The 13,299-nt window shown below is 42.1% G+C and overlaps 1 protein-coding gene across 1 annotated transcript in view; it reads left to right on the top strand.

Moving 5' to 3' along the window:
* The window catches only part of LOC121278233 (inactive tyrosine-protein kinase 7-like), a 355,699-nt gene that overhangs the window by 246,042 nt on the left and 96,358 nt on the right, over positions 1-13,299 (top strand). The window contains exons 7-8 of the mRNA XM_041188452.1: positions 486-752; positions 5,281-5,414. Of these exons, the coding sequence (XP_041044386.1) occupies positions 486-752; positions 5,281-5,414 (401 nt within the window). The remainder of the gene's footprint in view (positions 1-485; positions 753-5,280; positions 5,415-13,299) is intronic.

Raw genomic sequence — 13,299 nt, 5'->3', positions numbered from 1 at the left:
CCTCCAATGCAATTACATCCTTCATTAAATGAGACCAAAACTGCACAGTTTTTGAGATGTGGTCTCACCAATGCCCTGTATAACTGCAGCATAACAGCCTTACTTTTATGTTCAATTCCTTTCGCAATAAACGATGTAATTTCATTAGCTGCCTTGATTACATGCTGTACCTGCGTGCTACTTTTTGCGACTCACGCATGAGAACACCTAGATCCCTCTGCACCTCAGAATTCTAAATTTAAAGCAGAGTCATCTTTAATGAATAGAACTGGAAGTATATGGTACTGCTGCCATCTATTGAGTATAAAATCTCAACAGATGTTAAGAGTTAATGAAAGCTTTTTCAAAAACATCAGTAGTTTTGAATAAAAGTTTCCTGTGACTCTTTACCGCTATATGCTTATGGTAGGTTGTATGTTAAGCAGATTAAAAAGTAACTGGAAAATGTTGAGCTGCTCCTGAAATACATCTTATTTTAACTTCAGAAATCGACGATATGCTGGTGTTCAGTCCAAAGATTTTCATTGCAAATACTACGCAGCATGTTGAATGCCCACCACCAAGAGGACTGCCTTTGCCTGTTGTGTCATGGTATAGAGGCAGTACACCAGTTCCAACTGTAGGGCGTGTCTACCAGGCTGGGAATGAGTTGATCTTCAATGAGACAGCAGAAGCAGATTCTGGGTTTTATACTTGTCATGCCAGGAACAAAGCTGGAGAGAAGACCAGGGAGCTGAGCATCACTGTGGCAAGTAAGGAGCAAGTAGATTTCTGTATGCATTTCATATCCTCTGGAAAGCATCGACAGCCAACAAATTAGTTTGACGTATAGTTAATGTTACAATGTAAGTAAACACAGCCAATTTGTGCAGAGCTGTGTTCCACTAATTCCAGTTAGTTAAATGATTAGTTAATTTTGTTTCTGGAGATTTTGGCTGAGAGATAAATGGTGGCCAGAAGTCCATAGAAAACCAAGTGTTTTCACATGCGCACATGCTGCACAAGACCTCGTGATTGGCTTATTAAGTTGCGACCTCTTCCTATAGTTCTCAATTTAGATACCAGCAGGTTAAAAATAGAGCTGCCACTTATTGTTTTGCTCAGTCAGTTCAGCTGAAGTCAAGAACACAATCACATCTATGATTCTCACATGATTGAATGTTGTCGTGCAGCTCACTCTTCACTGATACGCATAAGTTATTTAAAGGTGGCAGGACAGGTTGAGAAAGCAGTTAATAAGTCATACAAGATCCTGAGTTTTATAAATCAAGGGAGAGAATACAAAAGCAAAGATGTTATGGTGAATGTTTATAAAACATTTATTCGACTTCAGCTGGAGTATTGCTTCTAATCCTGGGTGCCACACTTCAGGAAGGATCTGAAGGCTTTGAAGAGTGGTGGAGAAGATTCATGAGAACGGTTCCAGCCGGGGATCTCCCCTTTATAGAGAGAAGGTTGAGAAAAAGTTTAATATTCAAAATTATACTGCACAGAGTAGATAGGGAGAAACTGTTCCTATTAAAAGGAACAGTCAAGAACCAGATGACTGATTTGTGATTGGCAAAGTAACCAAAAGCGACATGAATAAAAATTTATTTTACGCGGCAAGTGGTTAGTATCTAGAATGTGCTGCCTGAAAGTGTGGTGGAGGCAGATTCCATTGCAGCTTTCAAAAGGGAATTGAATAATTGTGATGAGAAGATTTGCAGGGATACAGTGAAAAGGGAGAGTGGAGTGGAACTAAAAGTCAAAGTTTTAATTCTCATTTTTTTCTATCTTTTCCTTTGTTTAGTCTCAATTCAATTTTTCTTTCGAAAAATCACTTTCTGTACCTGATTTGACATTGAATTCACATTTTAATTCACCCTCCTCCTCACTTTTCCACTATTTTCCAAACCTTAGATTATGTTTGGTTAAGGAGATACCCTATTAATTCCAATATCCAACATGAAGCTACGTACGCACTCAATAGCGGAAGCAGCATTTTAGACAGAGCAGTCTGTGCTGGAATGCAATATGACTTGGGCTAGTGTATGGCAAAATTGCTACCTCCCATTTAGTACCAGACAATGGCTATCTCCAAGAGAAGTCCAACCCTTGACTTTCAGAAGCATTACCATCATCAAATCCTCCAGCATCAACATCCTGGGTGGCGCGTTGGGGGAATCACCATCGACTAGAATATTAACCAGCCATGTATATACTGTTGCTATAAGAAAATGTCAAAGGCTGGGAATTCTGTAGCGCATTACTTGTTTTCTGACTCCACCATCTACATGACCACTTAGGAGTGGAATGGAACACTCTCCACTTGGCTGGATAACTAATGTTCCAATAGCATTCAAGAAGCTCAACACCCTCCAGGATAAAGTACCCCATGCAACCACCTTAAACATGCAGTCTCCATAGTAACAGCAGTGTCTGTATCTACAAGATACACTGCAGCAACTCACCAAGGCTTCTTTGAAAGCACCTCCCAAAACTATGACCTGTACCACACTAGAAGGCAAGGACAGCAGGCACAAGGGAACACCACCACTTGCAAGTTCCCCTCCAAGTCAGACACCATCCTGACTCAAATATATTACCATTCCTTCATTGTCGCTGGGTCAAAGTCCTGAAACACACTACCAGCAGCAAGAGAGTAGCTTCAACATATTAATGTGACTTAGCATCACCTTACCACCTCAGGGGCAATTAGGGATTAGGGGTAAATGCTGGTCTTACCAGTGACATTCCCAAGCATTGAATGGTTTTTAACAAAGCCGTAATACCATGTATCCCTTACCGCGCCATTATCAAATTGCAGTTGAGAAACTTAGCAGACAAAAATGTTTTCAGCTGAACTAAGGACATAAGAAATAGGAGCAGAAGTAGGCCATTCAGCCCCTCAAGCCTGCCCCACCATTCAATAAGATCATGCCTGATCTGCCCAAGGCCTCAACTCCTCTTTCTTGCCAGCTCCTCATAGCCCTCAACTATTTCAAAAATTTATCTACCTTCTCTTTAAGTACTCAGTGATCTAGCCTCCACAACTCTGGGATAGAGAATTCCAGATATTCACTACACGAGAAGAAATTCCTTCACGTCTGAGTTTCAAATGTGTCCCCTTATTCTGTAACTATGTCCCCTAGTTTGAGATTCCCCCACTAGTGAAAACATCTTCTCAACATCTACCCAGTCATCTACAACTTTTCACTTTATACATTAATGATCTAGATGAAGGAACTGAGGGCATCCTGGCTAAGTTTGCAGATGATACAAAGATAGGTGGAGGGACAGGTAGTATTGAGGAGGTGGGGAGGCTGCAGAAGGATTTGGACAGGTTAGGAGAATGGGCAAAGAAGTGGCAGAAGGAATACAGTGTGGGGAAGTGTGAGGTCATGCACTTTGGTAGGAAGAATAGAGGCATAGACTATTTTCTGAATGGGAAGAGAATTCAGAAATCTGGAGTGCAAAGGGACTTGGGTGTCCTAGTCCAGGATTCTCTTAAGGTTAACTTGCAGGTTGAGTTGGTAGTTAGGAAGGCAAATGCAATGTTGGCATTTATTTTGAGAGGACTAGAATATAAAAGGGATGTGCTGCTGAGGCTTTATAAGGCTGTGGTCAGACCAAATTTAGAATATTGTGAGCAATTTTGGGCCCTGTAACTCAGAAGGGTGTGCTGGCCCTAGAGAGAACGATCCCAGGAATGAAAGGCTTAACATATGAGGAACATTTGAGGACTCTGGATCTATACTCGATGGAGTTTAGAAGGATGAGGGGGGATCTGATGGAAACTTACAGAATACTGAAAGGCCTGGATAGAGTGGATGTGGGGAAGATGTTTCCATTAGTAGGAGAGACTAGGACCCGAGGGTACAGCCTCAGAGTAAAGGGAAGACCTTTCAGAACAGAGATGAGGAGAAACTTCTTTAGCCAGAGAGTGGTGAATCTATGGAATTCATTGCCGCAGTGACTCCACCACTGATGCAAGTGGCAGCAGTGTGTAGCATTTCCAGGATGCATTTTAGCAACTTGCCTAGCCTCATTTAACAGCACCTTTCAAACCAGTGATCTCAACCACTGAGAAGGACAAGGGCAGCAGATGCATGGATAGATCACCACCTGCAAGTTCCCATCCAAGCTACATGCTATCCTGACTTGGAACTATATCATGGTTCCTTCATTGGCACAGGATCTGGAAATCTCTTCCTAATAGCACTGTCGGTGTACCTATACCAGAGGGACTGCTGTGGTTCAAGAAGATGGTGCACCACCACCTTCTCAAAGACAGTTAGGGATGGGCAACAAATGCTGGCTTTACCAGTGATATTCACATCCCATCAAAGATGAAAAAAGGAAAACTTTTGGATTCCCTTATATATTAGATGCCAATTTCTTAAACTCTTTGCCACTTACTCTTTTCCTTTTTCACTTCTCCTCTGAACATTTGTATATTCATCTTGGTTCTCAGTTGCATTATTAACCTGACAACTGTCATTTGCCCCTTGCCCCCTTCTTCTGCTTACCTTACACTATCTCTTGTCATCCAGGGAGCTCAAGCTTTGGTTGCCCTATTTTGCCTCTCGTGGGAATGTACCTCAACCATACCCAAGCCATCTCCTCTTAAAGGCAGCCCATTATTCGATTCCAGTTTTGCCTTCCAGTCTTTGTTTGCAATTTACCTGGAATGAGTCCATTCTCAACCAACTGAAGTCAGCCTTTCTACAATTAACTTTTCACTCTTGATTATTCAAATGTTCTTTTTCCTGGCTAATTGAAACTTTATGAAACAATAATCACTGTTCCATAAATATTTCCATACTGATGTTTGATTCATTGGACCCACCTCATTCCCCAGAACCTGAAGCAGCAATGTCTCCTTTGTCATTGGGTCAGATAACTTTCCTGAACACACTTCAGAAACTTTACCCCCTCATTGCCCTTTATACTATTACTATCCTCATCTATATTAGGATCATTAAGTCCCCCATATCATTACCATTGTAATTCTTATAATTCCTCTGTAATTACCTTGCAAATTTTTCTCTTTGTCTTTCCCACTAGTTTTGTCCTATAGAGTCCATCCTGTAGAGAAATAGTACATTTGTTCAAACTTGGAACCCCTGATCTTTGTGGCTTAGTGCAACTCTTCATGGTACATTTACCTACTGAGCTATCAGTGGGGTCTGATTTGACTAACAGCTTAACATTTTATTTTCTTTTAACCTGATTTTAAAAGCAAGACAAGCGGTGAAGACTAGTAATGGAAATTATTCTCTTGAATTCTTCTTACAGCAATCCCAGAGTGGGTGGTCAAACCAACAGACAGCCAGCTGGATGAAGGAAAGCCAGGATTTTTGCACTGTAGCACCCGGGCCACTCCCACTCCCACAGTTACCTGGTTCCGGAACAACGTGGACATTTCTGGTGTAAGTATTTCACTGGTCTTTGAAGGTATCTGCATTTGCTCTCATTGGTGAGTAAGGCATAAATGTGAATGTCTATCCTCCCCTCTTTTGAAGACAATTTTTTGTTCAGATATGGTTCCATGAATACCTTTTCTGCCTTTCCCAGTACAAATCCTGGCTTTTGACACCTTCTGCTTGAAAAGCCTATAACTCAGCTGAGTGGTTTTTTTTCCATTTATTGTTCATACATGCTCTTTTTGAGGAATCATTGAATTTGGAGTTAAGAGCTACAGATGATTTTATCCTCCATTCTTATTCAAGAATACTGAGCAATTGTAGCACCACTCTCATAGGGGGGGATTTTCCCCTCGGTTGGGCGTGGCAGGTGATCGTAGGAGTGGCTTGCAATGGTCCACCGCCCACGATTGGGCCCTGACTGCAGGCAGGGCAGGGGGCCGGCAAGCGTGGAAGTCAGCACATGCGCACAGGAGCCTCAGAGAGCTGAAGATTTTCACATTAAAAATAAAGCTTTAAAAGACAAGGAAAACATGTCCCCTCGTGTGACTGTCACATGAGCAAGGACATGTTGCAAATGAGTTCTGAAAACTTATTTTATTTTTAATTAACATTGGAAACCTCATCGCACCTGTGATTGAGGTTTCCTCAAAAATTGAAAGTCCGCTTGGACAGGTTGGACAAGCAGGGAAAAATTCTATTTAATTAATCGATTAATGGGCTTAACAGCCCTTAATTGTTGGCACGCGCACTGCCAACTCCTGCACGTGCCAGCCGTCTGAAATATCACAGGAGTGTGTCATTGTGCGCTATTTCACACTCGTGCATGCCTGCACACCGAGGTGAAAATGCAGCCTGTAGTCCTGGCTGGCATCAGCTAACAACAAGAAGAATGGAGCATTAGATGTTTCTAATGTTCAATGCCAAATGTTCAGTAACAATGCTTATAATGAGCTGTTTAGGAGCATTACTGCATTATGGCCTTTCATTAAAGTCTTCAACTATAATTGTCTCTTAACCACCTAAAGAAACAACTTGCATTTAGATTCTTTCACAATCACAGGACATCCCAAAGCACTTTACAGCCAAATGTAGGAAATGTGGCAGCTGATTCACTGGTCCACAAACAGTAATGTGATAACCAGATTATTATTTTTTAGTTAAATATTGGCTAGCCCATTGGGGGAAAACTCAATCTTCAGTACTGTGATATCACAGAATCTCAGTGCAGAAGAGGCCCTTTGGCCCATCGAGTCTGCACCGACATGTGAGAAACATTTGACCTACCTACCTAATCCCATTTACCAGCACTTGGCCCATAGCCTTGAATGTTATGATGTGCCAAGTGCTCATCCAGGTACTTTTTAAAGGATGTGAGGCAACCAGCCTCCACCACCCTCCCAGGCAGCGCATTCCAGACCGTCACCACCCTCTGGGTAAAAAAGTTTTTCCTTACATCCCCCCATAAACCTCCTGCCCCTCACCTTGAACTTGTGTCCCCTCATGACTGACCCTTCAACTAAGGGGAACAGCTGCTCCCTATCCACCCTGTCCATGCCCCTCAATCTTGTACACTGCAATCAGGTTGCCCCTCAGTCTTCTCTGCTCCAATGAAAACAACCCAAGTCTATCCAATCTCTCTTCATAACTTAAATGTTTCATCCCAGGCAACATCCTGGTGAATCTCCTCTGCATCCCCTCCAGTGCAATCACATCCTTCCTATCTTTTACATCCAAGAGTATGTTTAACACTTTATCCAAAAGATGACAGCTCTGACAGTGCAGGCTCCCTCATAACTGCACTGGTATGTCAGCCTAGATTTTTGTGTTCAAGGCCCTGGGCTTGAACCCACAACCTTCTGACAGAGGCAAGAGTGTGATCACTGAGCCACAGCTGACACCTCAAGCAAATGTTAACTTTTTACTGTTGGTGTTTTTAATCAGTAGCTTAATCAAATGTAAACTTGATATGGGTTGCTCCTAACTAGTAGGTGGATGAGTCATCCACTATTGAGACTGAAAATCTCAACAATAGAAACAAGAGCTACTCGCACCTAAATCCACAGTTACCTTTGTTACTGATCCCACATAGTTGGAGCAATTTTCTTGAATAGCAACGAATCAGGTTGCATTGTATTCGGGGAAGGGATAAAAGCACTTTCCATGACTAATGCTAATTAGTATTATAGCAAGTATGCTGTTGCAACATCATCTCATCCATCGCTTGTGCGTATACCACATGTGGTAGTGTTGGAGCACTACCATACTTCCAGTGAAACCAATTTGCATGAACCATTGATACAAACATAGAAAATTCACAGTACAGAAAGAGGCCATTCAACCCATCATCTGTGCCAGTTGAAAAAGCGCTATTAGCCTAATTCCACTTTCCAGCACTTGGTCTGTAGCTCTTTAGTTCCATTGCATTTCCAGATTTTTTTTAAAAATGTGATCAAGGTTTCTGCCTCTACAATCATTTCAGGCAGTGAATTCCAGACTCTCACCACTCTCTGGGTGAAAAAAAATTCTCAATTCCGCTCTAATCCTTTTGGCCAATTACTTTAAATATCTGCACCCCAGTTATTGATTTCTCTGTTGAGGAAAATAGATCTTTCCTATCCATTTTACCTAGGCCCCTCAATTTTATATACCTCCAATTAAAGCCAACTCTGTTCCAATGAAAACAACCCTAGCTTATCCAATCTTTCCTCAAAGTGAAATTCCCCCTCCCTCAAATCACCTCTCCATTCTTCCTGTAATGTGGGGACCAGAACAATGCAAATTACTCTAGCTGCGGCCTAACTATTTATTTCAATTCTAGCATAACCTCCCTGCTGTTATACTGCATGCCTCAGCTAATGTAGGAAAGTATATCGACTTAACCACCTTATCTATTTGTCCTGCTAAATGTTCTGGATATGTACTACAAAGTCCTTTTATTCCTCTGCAATTCTTAGTATCCTACCATTTACTGTGTATTCCTTTGCCTTGTTATTTCTCCCCAAATGCATTACCTCACACTTCTCCAGGTTGAATTCCATTTATCGCTTCCTGCCAGGCCATTTATGTTTTCCTGTAGCCAACAGCTTTATTTCTTACTGTCAACAACACAGTCAATTTTTGTATCATTGATAAACTCCTTAATCATTCGCCCAGACATTTAAGTCAAAATCATTATTATTCATGAAAAACAAGGAACCAAGTACTGACTGCTGCAGAATCCCACGGAAATCAGCCTTCCAGTCAGGAAAAATACCCATCGACAATTATCCTTTGCTTCCTGCCACTGAGCCAATCTCACACCCCAAACCAGAATTTTAACGGCACCAGTTGACGGCAATTCAGCCCATCGAGTCTGCACCAGCTCCCCAAATGAGCATTATGACTTGGTGTCATTGCCCTACCTTTTCCCCATACCTTTGCACGTTTTTCTTGAATGCCTCGATTGAACCTCACTCCACAACACTTCCAGGCAGTGCACTCCAGACCAGAACCACTTGTGTGAAAGGGTTTTTTCTCACGTCATATTTGCTTCTTTTGCAAATCACTAAGTCTGTGCCCTCTCATTTTTGATCCTTTTACGAATGGGAACAGCTTCTCCTTATCTACTCTGTCCAACCCCGTCATGATTTTGAGCATCTCTATCAAATCTCCTCTCAGCCTTCACTCCGAGGAGAACAGTCCCAACATCTACAATCTATCCTCATAGCTGAAGTTTCTCATCCCTGGAACCATTCTTGTAAGCCTCTTCTGCACTCTCTCCAACATATTCACATCCTTCCTATAATGTGGCACCCAGAACTGTACACAATGTTCCAGCTAAGGTCTAATGAGTGTCTTACATAAATTCAGCATAACCTCCCTGCTCTTGTACTCTATACCCCTATTAATATAGCCCAGGATACCATGCTTTATTAACTGCTGTCTCCACCTGTTCTGCCACCTTCAATGATCTACACACATAGAAATCTTTCGACTCCTGCCCCCCCTTAAATTTCACCCCTTATTTTATATTGTCTGACCATGTTTTTCCTACCAAAATGCATCACCTCACACTTCTCCTCATTGAACTTCATCTGCCACCTATCTGCCCACTCCATCAACTTGTCTGTCCTTTTGAAGTTCCATACCGTCCTCAACACTCCCAAGCTTTCTATCTTCCGCAAACTTTGAAATTGTCTCCTGCACACCAAGATCTAGATCATTAATATATATCAGGAAAGGCAAGAGTCTCAATACTGACCCCTGGAGAACTCCACCACAAACTTTCCTCCAGTCTGAAAAATATCCATTGACCATTACTCTTTGCTTCCTACATTTTAGCCAATTTTGTATCCACATTGCTCCTGTCCCTTTTATTCCATGAGCAATAACTTTTCTCAAGTCTGTTGTGTGGCACTGTCAAATGTGTTTTGAAAGTCCATGCACATCACATCAACAGCATTACCCCCATTGACCTTTTCTGTTACCTCTTCAAAAAAATTCAGCAAGTTAAACACAATTTCCCTTTTAGAAAGCAATGCTGGCTCTTCCTTATCAACCCATATTTTTCCATGTGACTACTAATTTATTCACAATAATTGTTTCTAGAATCTTGCCCATCACTGAGGCTAAACTGACTGGTCTGTAATTACTGGGCTTATCCTTACAACCTTTTTTGAACAAGGGTGTAATGTTTCTAGTCCTCTGGCACCTCCCCTGAGTCTAGGACAGACTGAAAGATTATGGCCAGTGCCCCTGCAATTTCTACTCACTTCCTTCTATGTCCTTGGATGCATCTCATCTGGTCCCAGTGCCTTGTCAACTTTTAAGTACCGACAGTCTATTCAACACTTCCTTCTTGTCAACTCTGAACCCTTCTAGTGACAGAGTTTCCTTATCTGTCGCCATTGCCTAGGTAGCATCTACCTCCTTGGTAAAGACGGATGCAAAGTATCCATTTAATATCTCAGCCATGGCCCCTTCGTCAATCTGTAAATTCCCTTTTAGGTCCCTAATCGGCCCTACTCCCCCTTTTACTATTTATATGTCTACAGAAGACTTTGGGATTCCCCTTTATGTTGGCTGCCTGTCTTTTCTTAATCCTTCTTCACTTCTCTAATGTGCTTTTTCACCTCCCCTCTGAACCCTTTGTATTCCTCATGGTTCTCAAATTGTATTTTCTATCTGACACCTGTCATAAGCACTCTTTTTCTTCTTTATCCTAAGTTAAATCTCCTTTTTCATCCAGGGAGCTCTGGATTTGTTTGCCCTACTTTTCCCTTTCAATGGAATATACCTTGACTGTACCCAAACCAATTCTTTTTTGAAAGTAGCCCATTGTTCAGCTGAAGTTTTTCCTGCCAATCTTTGGTTCCAGTCGATCTGGCCTAGCTCCGTTCTTGCCCCATTGAAGTTGGCTCTTGTCCAGTTAATTATTCTTACTCTGGATTGCCAATTGTCCTTTTCTATCATCCTAAAACGTACAATACAATAATCACTGTCTCCTAAATGTTCCCCCATTGACACGATCTACTTGGCACACCTCATTTCCAAGAGCCAGGTCCAACAGTGCATCTTTTCTTGTTGGATTGGACATATACTGCTGTAAAAAAAATTCCCCTGAACACAATCTAGGAACTTTTGCCCCTCTCCACCCTTTACATTACCACTGTCCCAGTCTACATTCAGGTGATTAAAGTCCCTCATTTTAACTACTCTATAGCGCTTGCATCTCTAATTTCCCTGCAGATTTGTTCTTCCATGTCCTTCTTTTGTTCTTCTGTTCCTATTTCTCATAAGAACGTGAGTGGACCATTCAGCCCCTCCACCATTCAATAAGATTATGGCTGATCTGTCCCAAGCCTCAGCTCCTACTTCGTGCCAGCTCCTCATAGACCTCAGCTCCCCGATGTTTCAAAAATCTACCTCCTCTTTAAATACTTTGTGATCTAGCGTCCACAACTCTTTGGGATAGAGAATTCCAGACATTCACTATCCTCAGAAGAAATTCCTTCACATCTGAGTTTTAAATGAGTGTCTCCTTATTCTGTAACTATGTCCCCTAGTTCAAGATCCCCCCACTAGTGGAAACACCTTCTCAACATCTAGCCTGTCATGCACCCCCCTCAGGGTCTTATACATTTCAATAAGATCACTCCTCTTTCTTCTAAACTTTAATGAATAAAGGCCTAACTTGTTTAGCCCTAATCCAGCAATTACTACATTTGAGGTTCTGCTTGCTAATTTTCTACCTAGCTCCCTAAATTCCAATTGCAGGACCACGTCCCCCTTCCTACCCAAGTCATTGGTATCAATGTGGACCACGACCTCTGGCTGATCACCCTCCCCCAGGAGAATGTCCTGCAGCCGCTCTGTAACATCCTTGACCCTGGCACCAGGGAGGCAACATACCATTCTGGAGTCATGTCTATGGCTGCAGAAATGCCTGTCTGCTTCCCTAACCAATGAACCCCCTATCACTATAGCTCTTCCTTTCTTCTTCCTTCTTTCCTGTACAACTGAGGTGTTCATGGTGCCACAAACCTGGCTCTGACTACACTCCTCTGAGGAGCCAGCACCCTCACCATCTTCCAAACAGAAAACAGATTTGTGAGTGGAACCCTAGGGGACTACTTCACTACCTGCCTACTTCTCTTGGACTGCCTGGTGGTCACCCATTCCCTCTCTCTCTCAAGGTCCTTAAGCTGTGGCGTGACCACCTCTCTGAACTTGCTATCCACATAGCTCTCAGCCTCGCGGATGCGCCACAGTGATTCCAGCCGCCGATTGAGCTTTGAAACACGGCGCTCAAGTTTCTGCAGTGGACAGCACTTCCTCACATGTGGTCGTGTAGGACATCGGTAGCGTCCTTGACTTCACACATATTACAGGACATACATTCCTCTCGACTGAGCTGCCCTGTCATGTCTTAACTCTACTTCCCTTACTTTAACTTTATTCTACTTTGGATTATTTATATTGCTTTATCATGTTGGTCCTAAACTTCCCATATTCCTGGCACTTCTCAGTTAAATCCAAGTCTAGCAATTTGTTTAAAAATATTACACTTTTCTAATTTACTCACCAGGTCCTACTTACCAAGGCTACTGCTCTTCTTTCTAAGGAAAGGTAGAAAAGGAAAGGAGCACATCCTCCCTCAACTACCAAACCCCAACTGAAGCACTCTACCGCAGCCAAAAACAGCACTCCAGTGCAGACATAGTCGTTATTATAAGATAGCCTACTTTTATTCCCTCTGAACCTAGCCTCTGAAAACCTGATTAAGCCAGTTATCTAATTAACTAGTTGCATCTGCAAACAGAGCATGTATGAGTCCTATTTTAAGCCTGGACTAAAACTCACCACCTTCCAAACCTAACAGCAACTTTTACTTAAATGTTAAGTTAGAGAGAGACTAGGCTTTAAATTTAATTTAACCCTTAAATTCCCTCAGGCACCAAACCCCAACCAAAGCACTCTACAGCAGCCAAAATCAGCATTCCAGTGCAGATAAAACAACTTGACTTTCACTTGGATCCCATTGGCTTTTACTTTTCTGACCAGTTCATTGCTGGGGCTTTGTCAAAAGCCTTGCCTAATGTGCGTTACATCAACATGTTAGCATCATCAACCCTCCCTATTACCACCTCAAAGTATTCAATTAGTTTAGTCAGACATTACCTTCCCTTGACAAATCCATGCAGACTATCCTTGATTAATCTATGTATGTATCATCCAACATTTCATATTCCTCCTTCCCTTAACTAAAATGCCTGCATTGTCCACTTCCTTTATGAATACCAACACAAGTATTCATGAAGAACCATGCCAATGTTTTCCACCTCCACACACAAGTTACCTTTTTGGTCTCTAACTGGCCCAACTCTTTCCTCCGTTATTCTCTTGCTCT

This window comes from Carcharodon carcharias, chromosome 5, assembly GCF_017639515.1.
Source record: "Carcharodon carcharias isolate sCarCar2 chromosome 5, sCarCar2.pri, whole genome shotgun sequence".
In the NCBI taxonomy this organism is placed as follows: domain Eukaryota; kingdom Metazoa; phylum Chordata; class Chondrichthyes; order Lamniformes; family Lamnidae; genus Carcharodon; species Carcharodon carcharias.
This window is presented reverse-complemented; position numbering and strand designations above follow the sequence as displayed.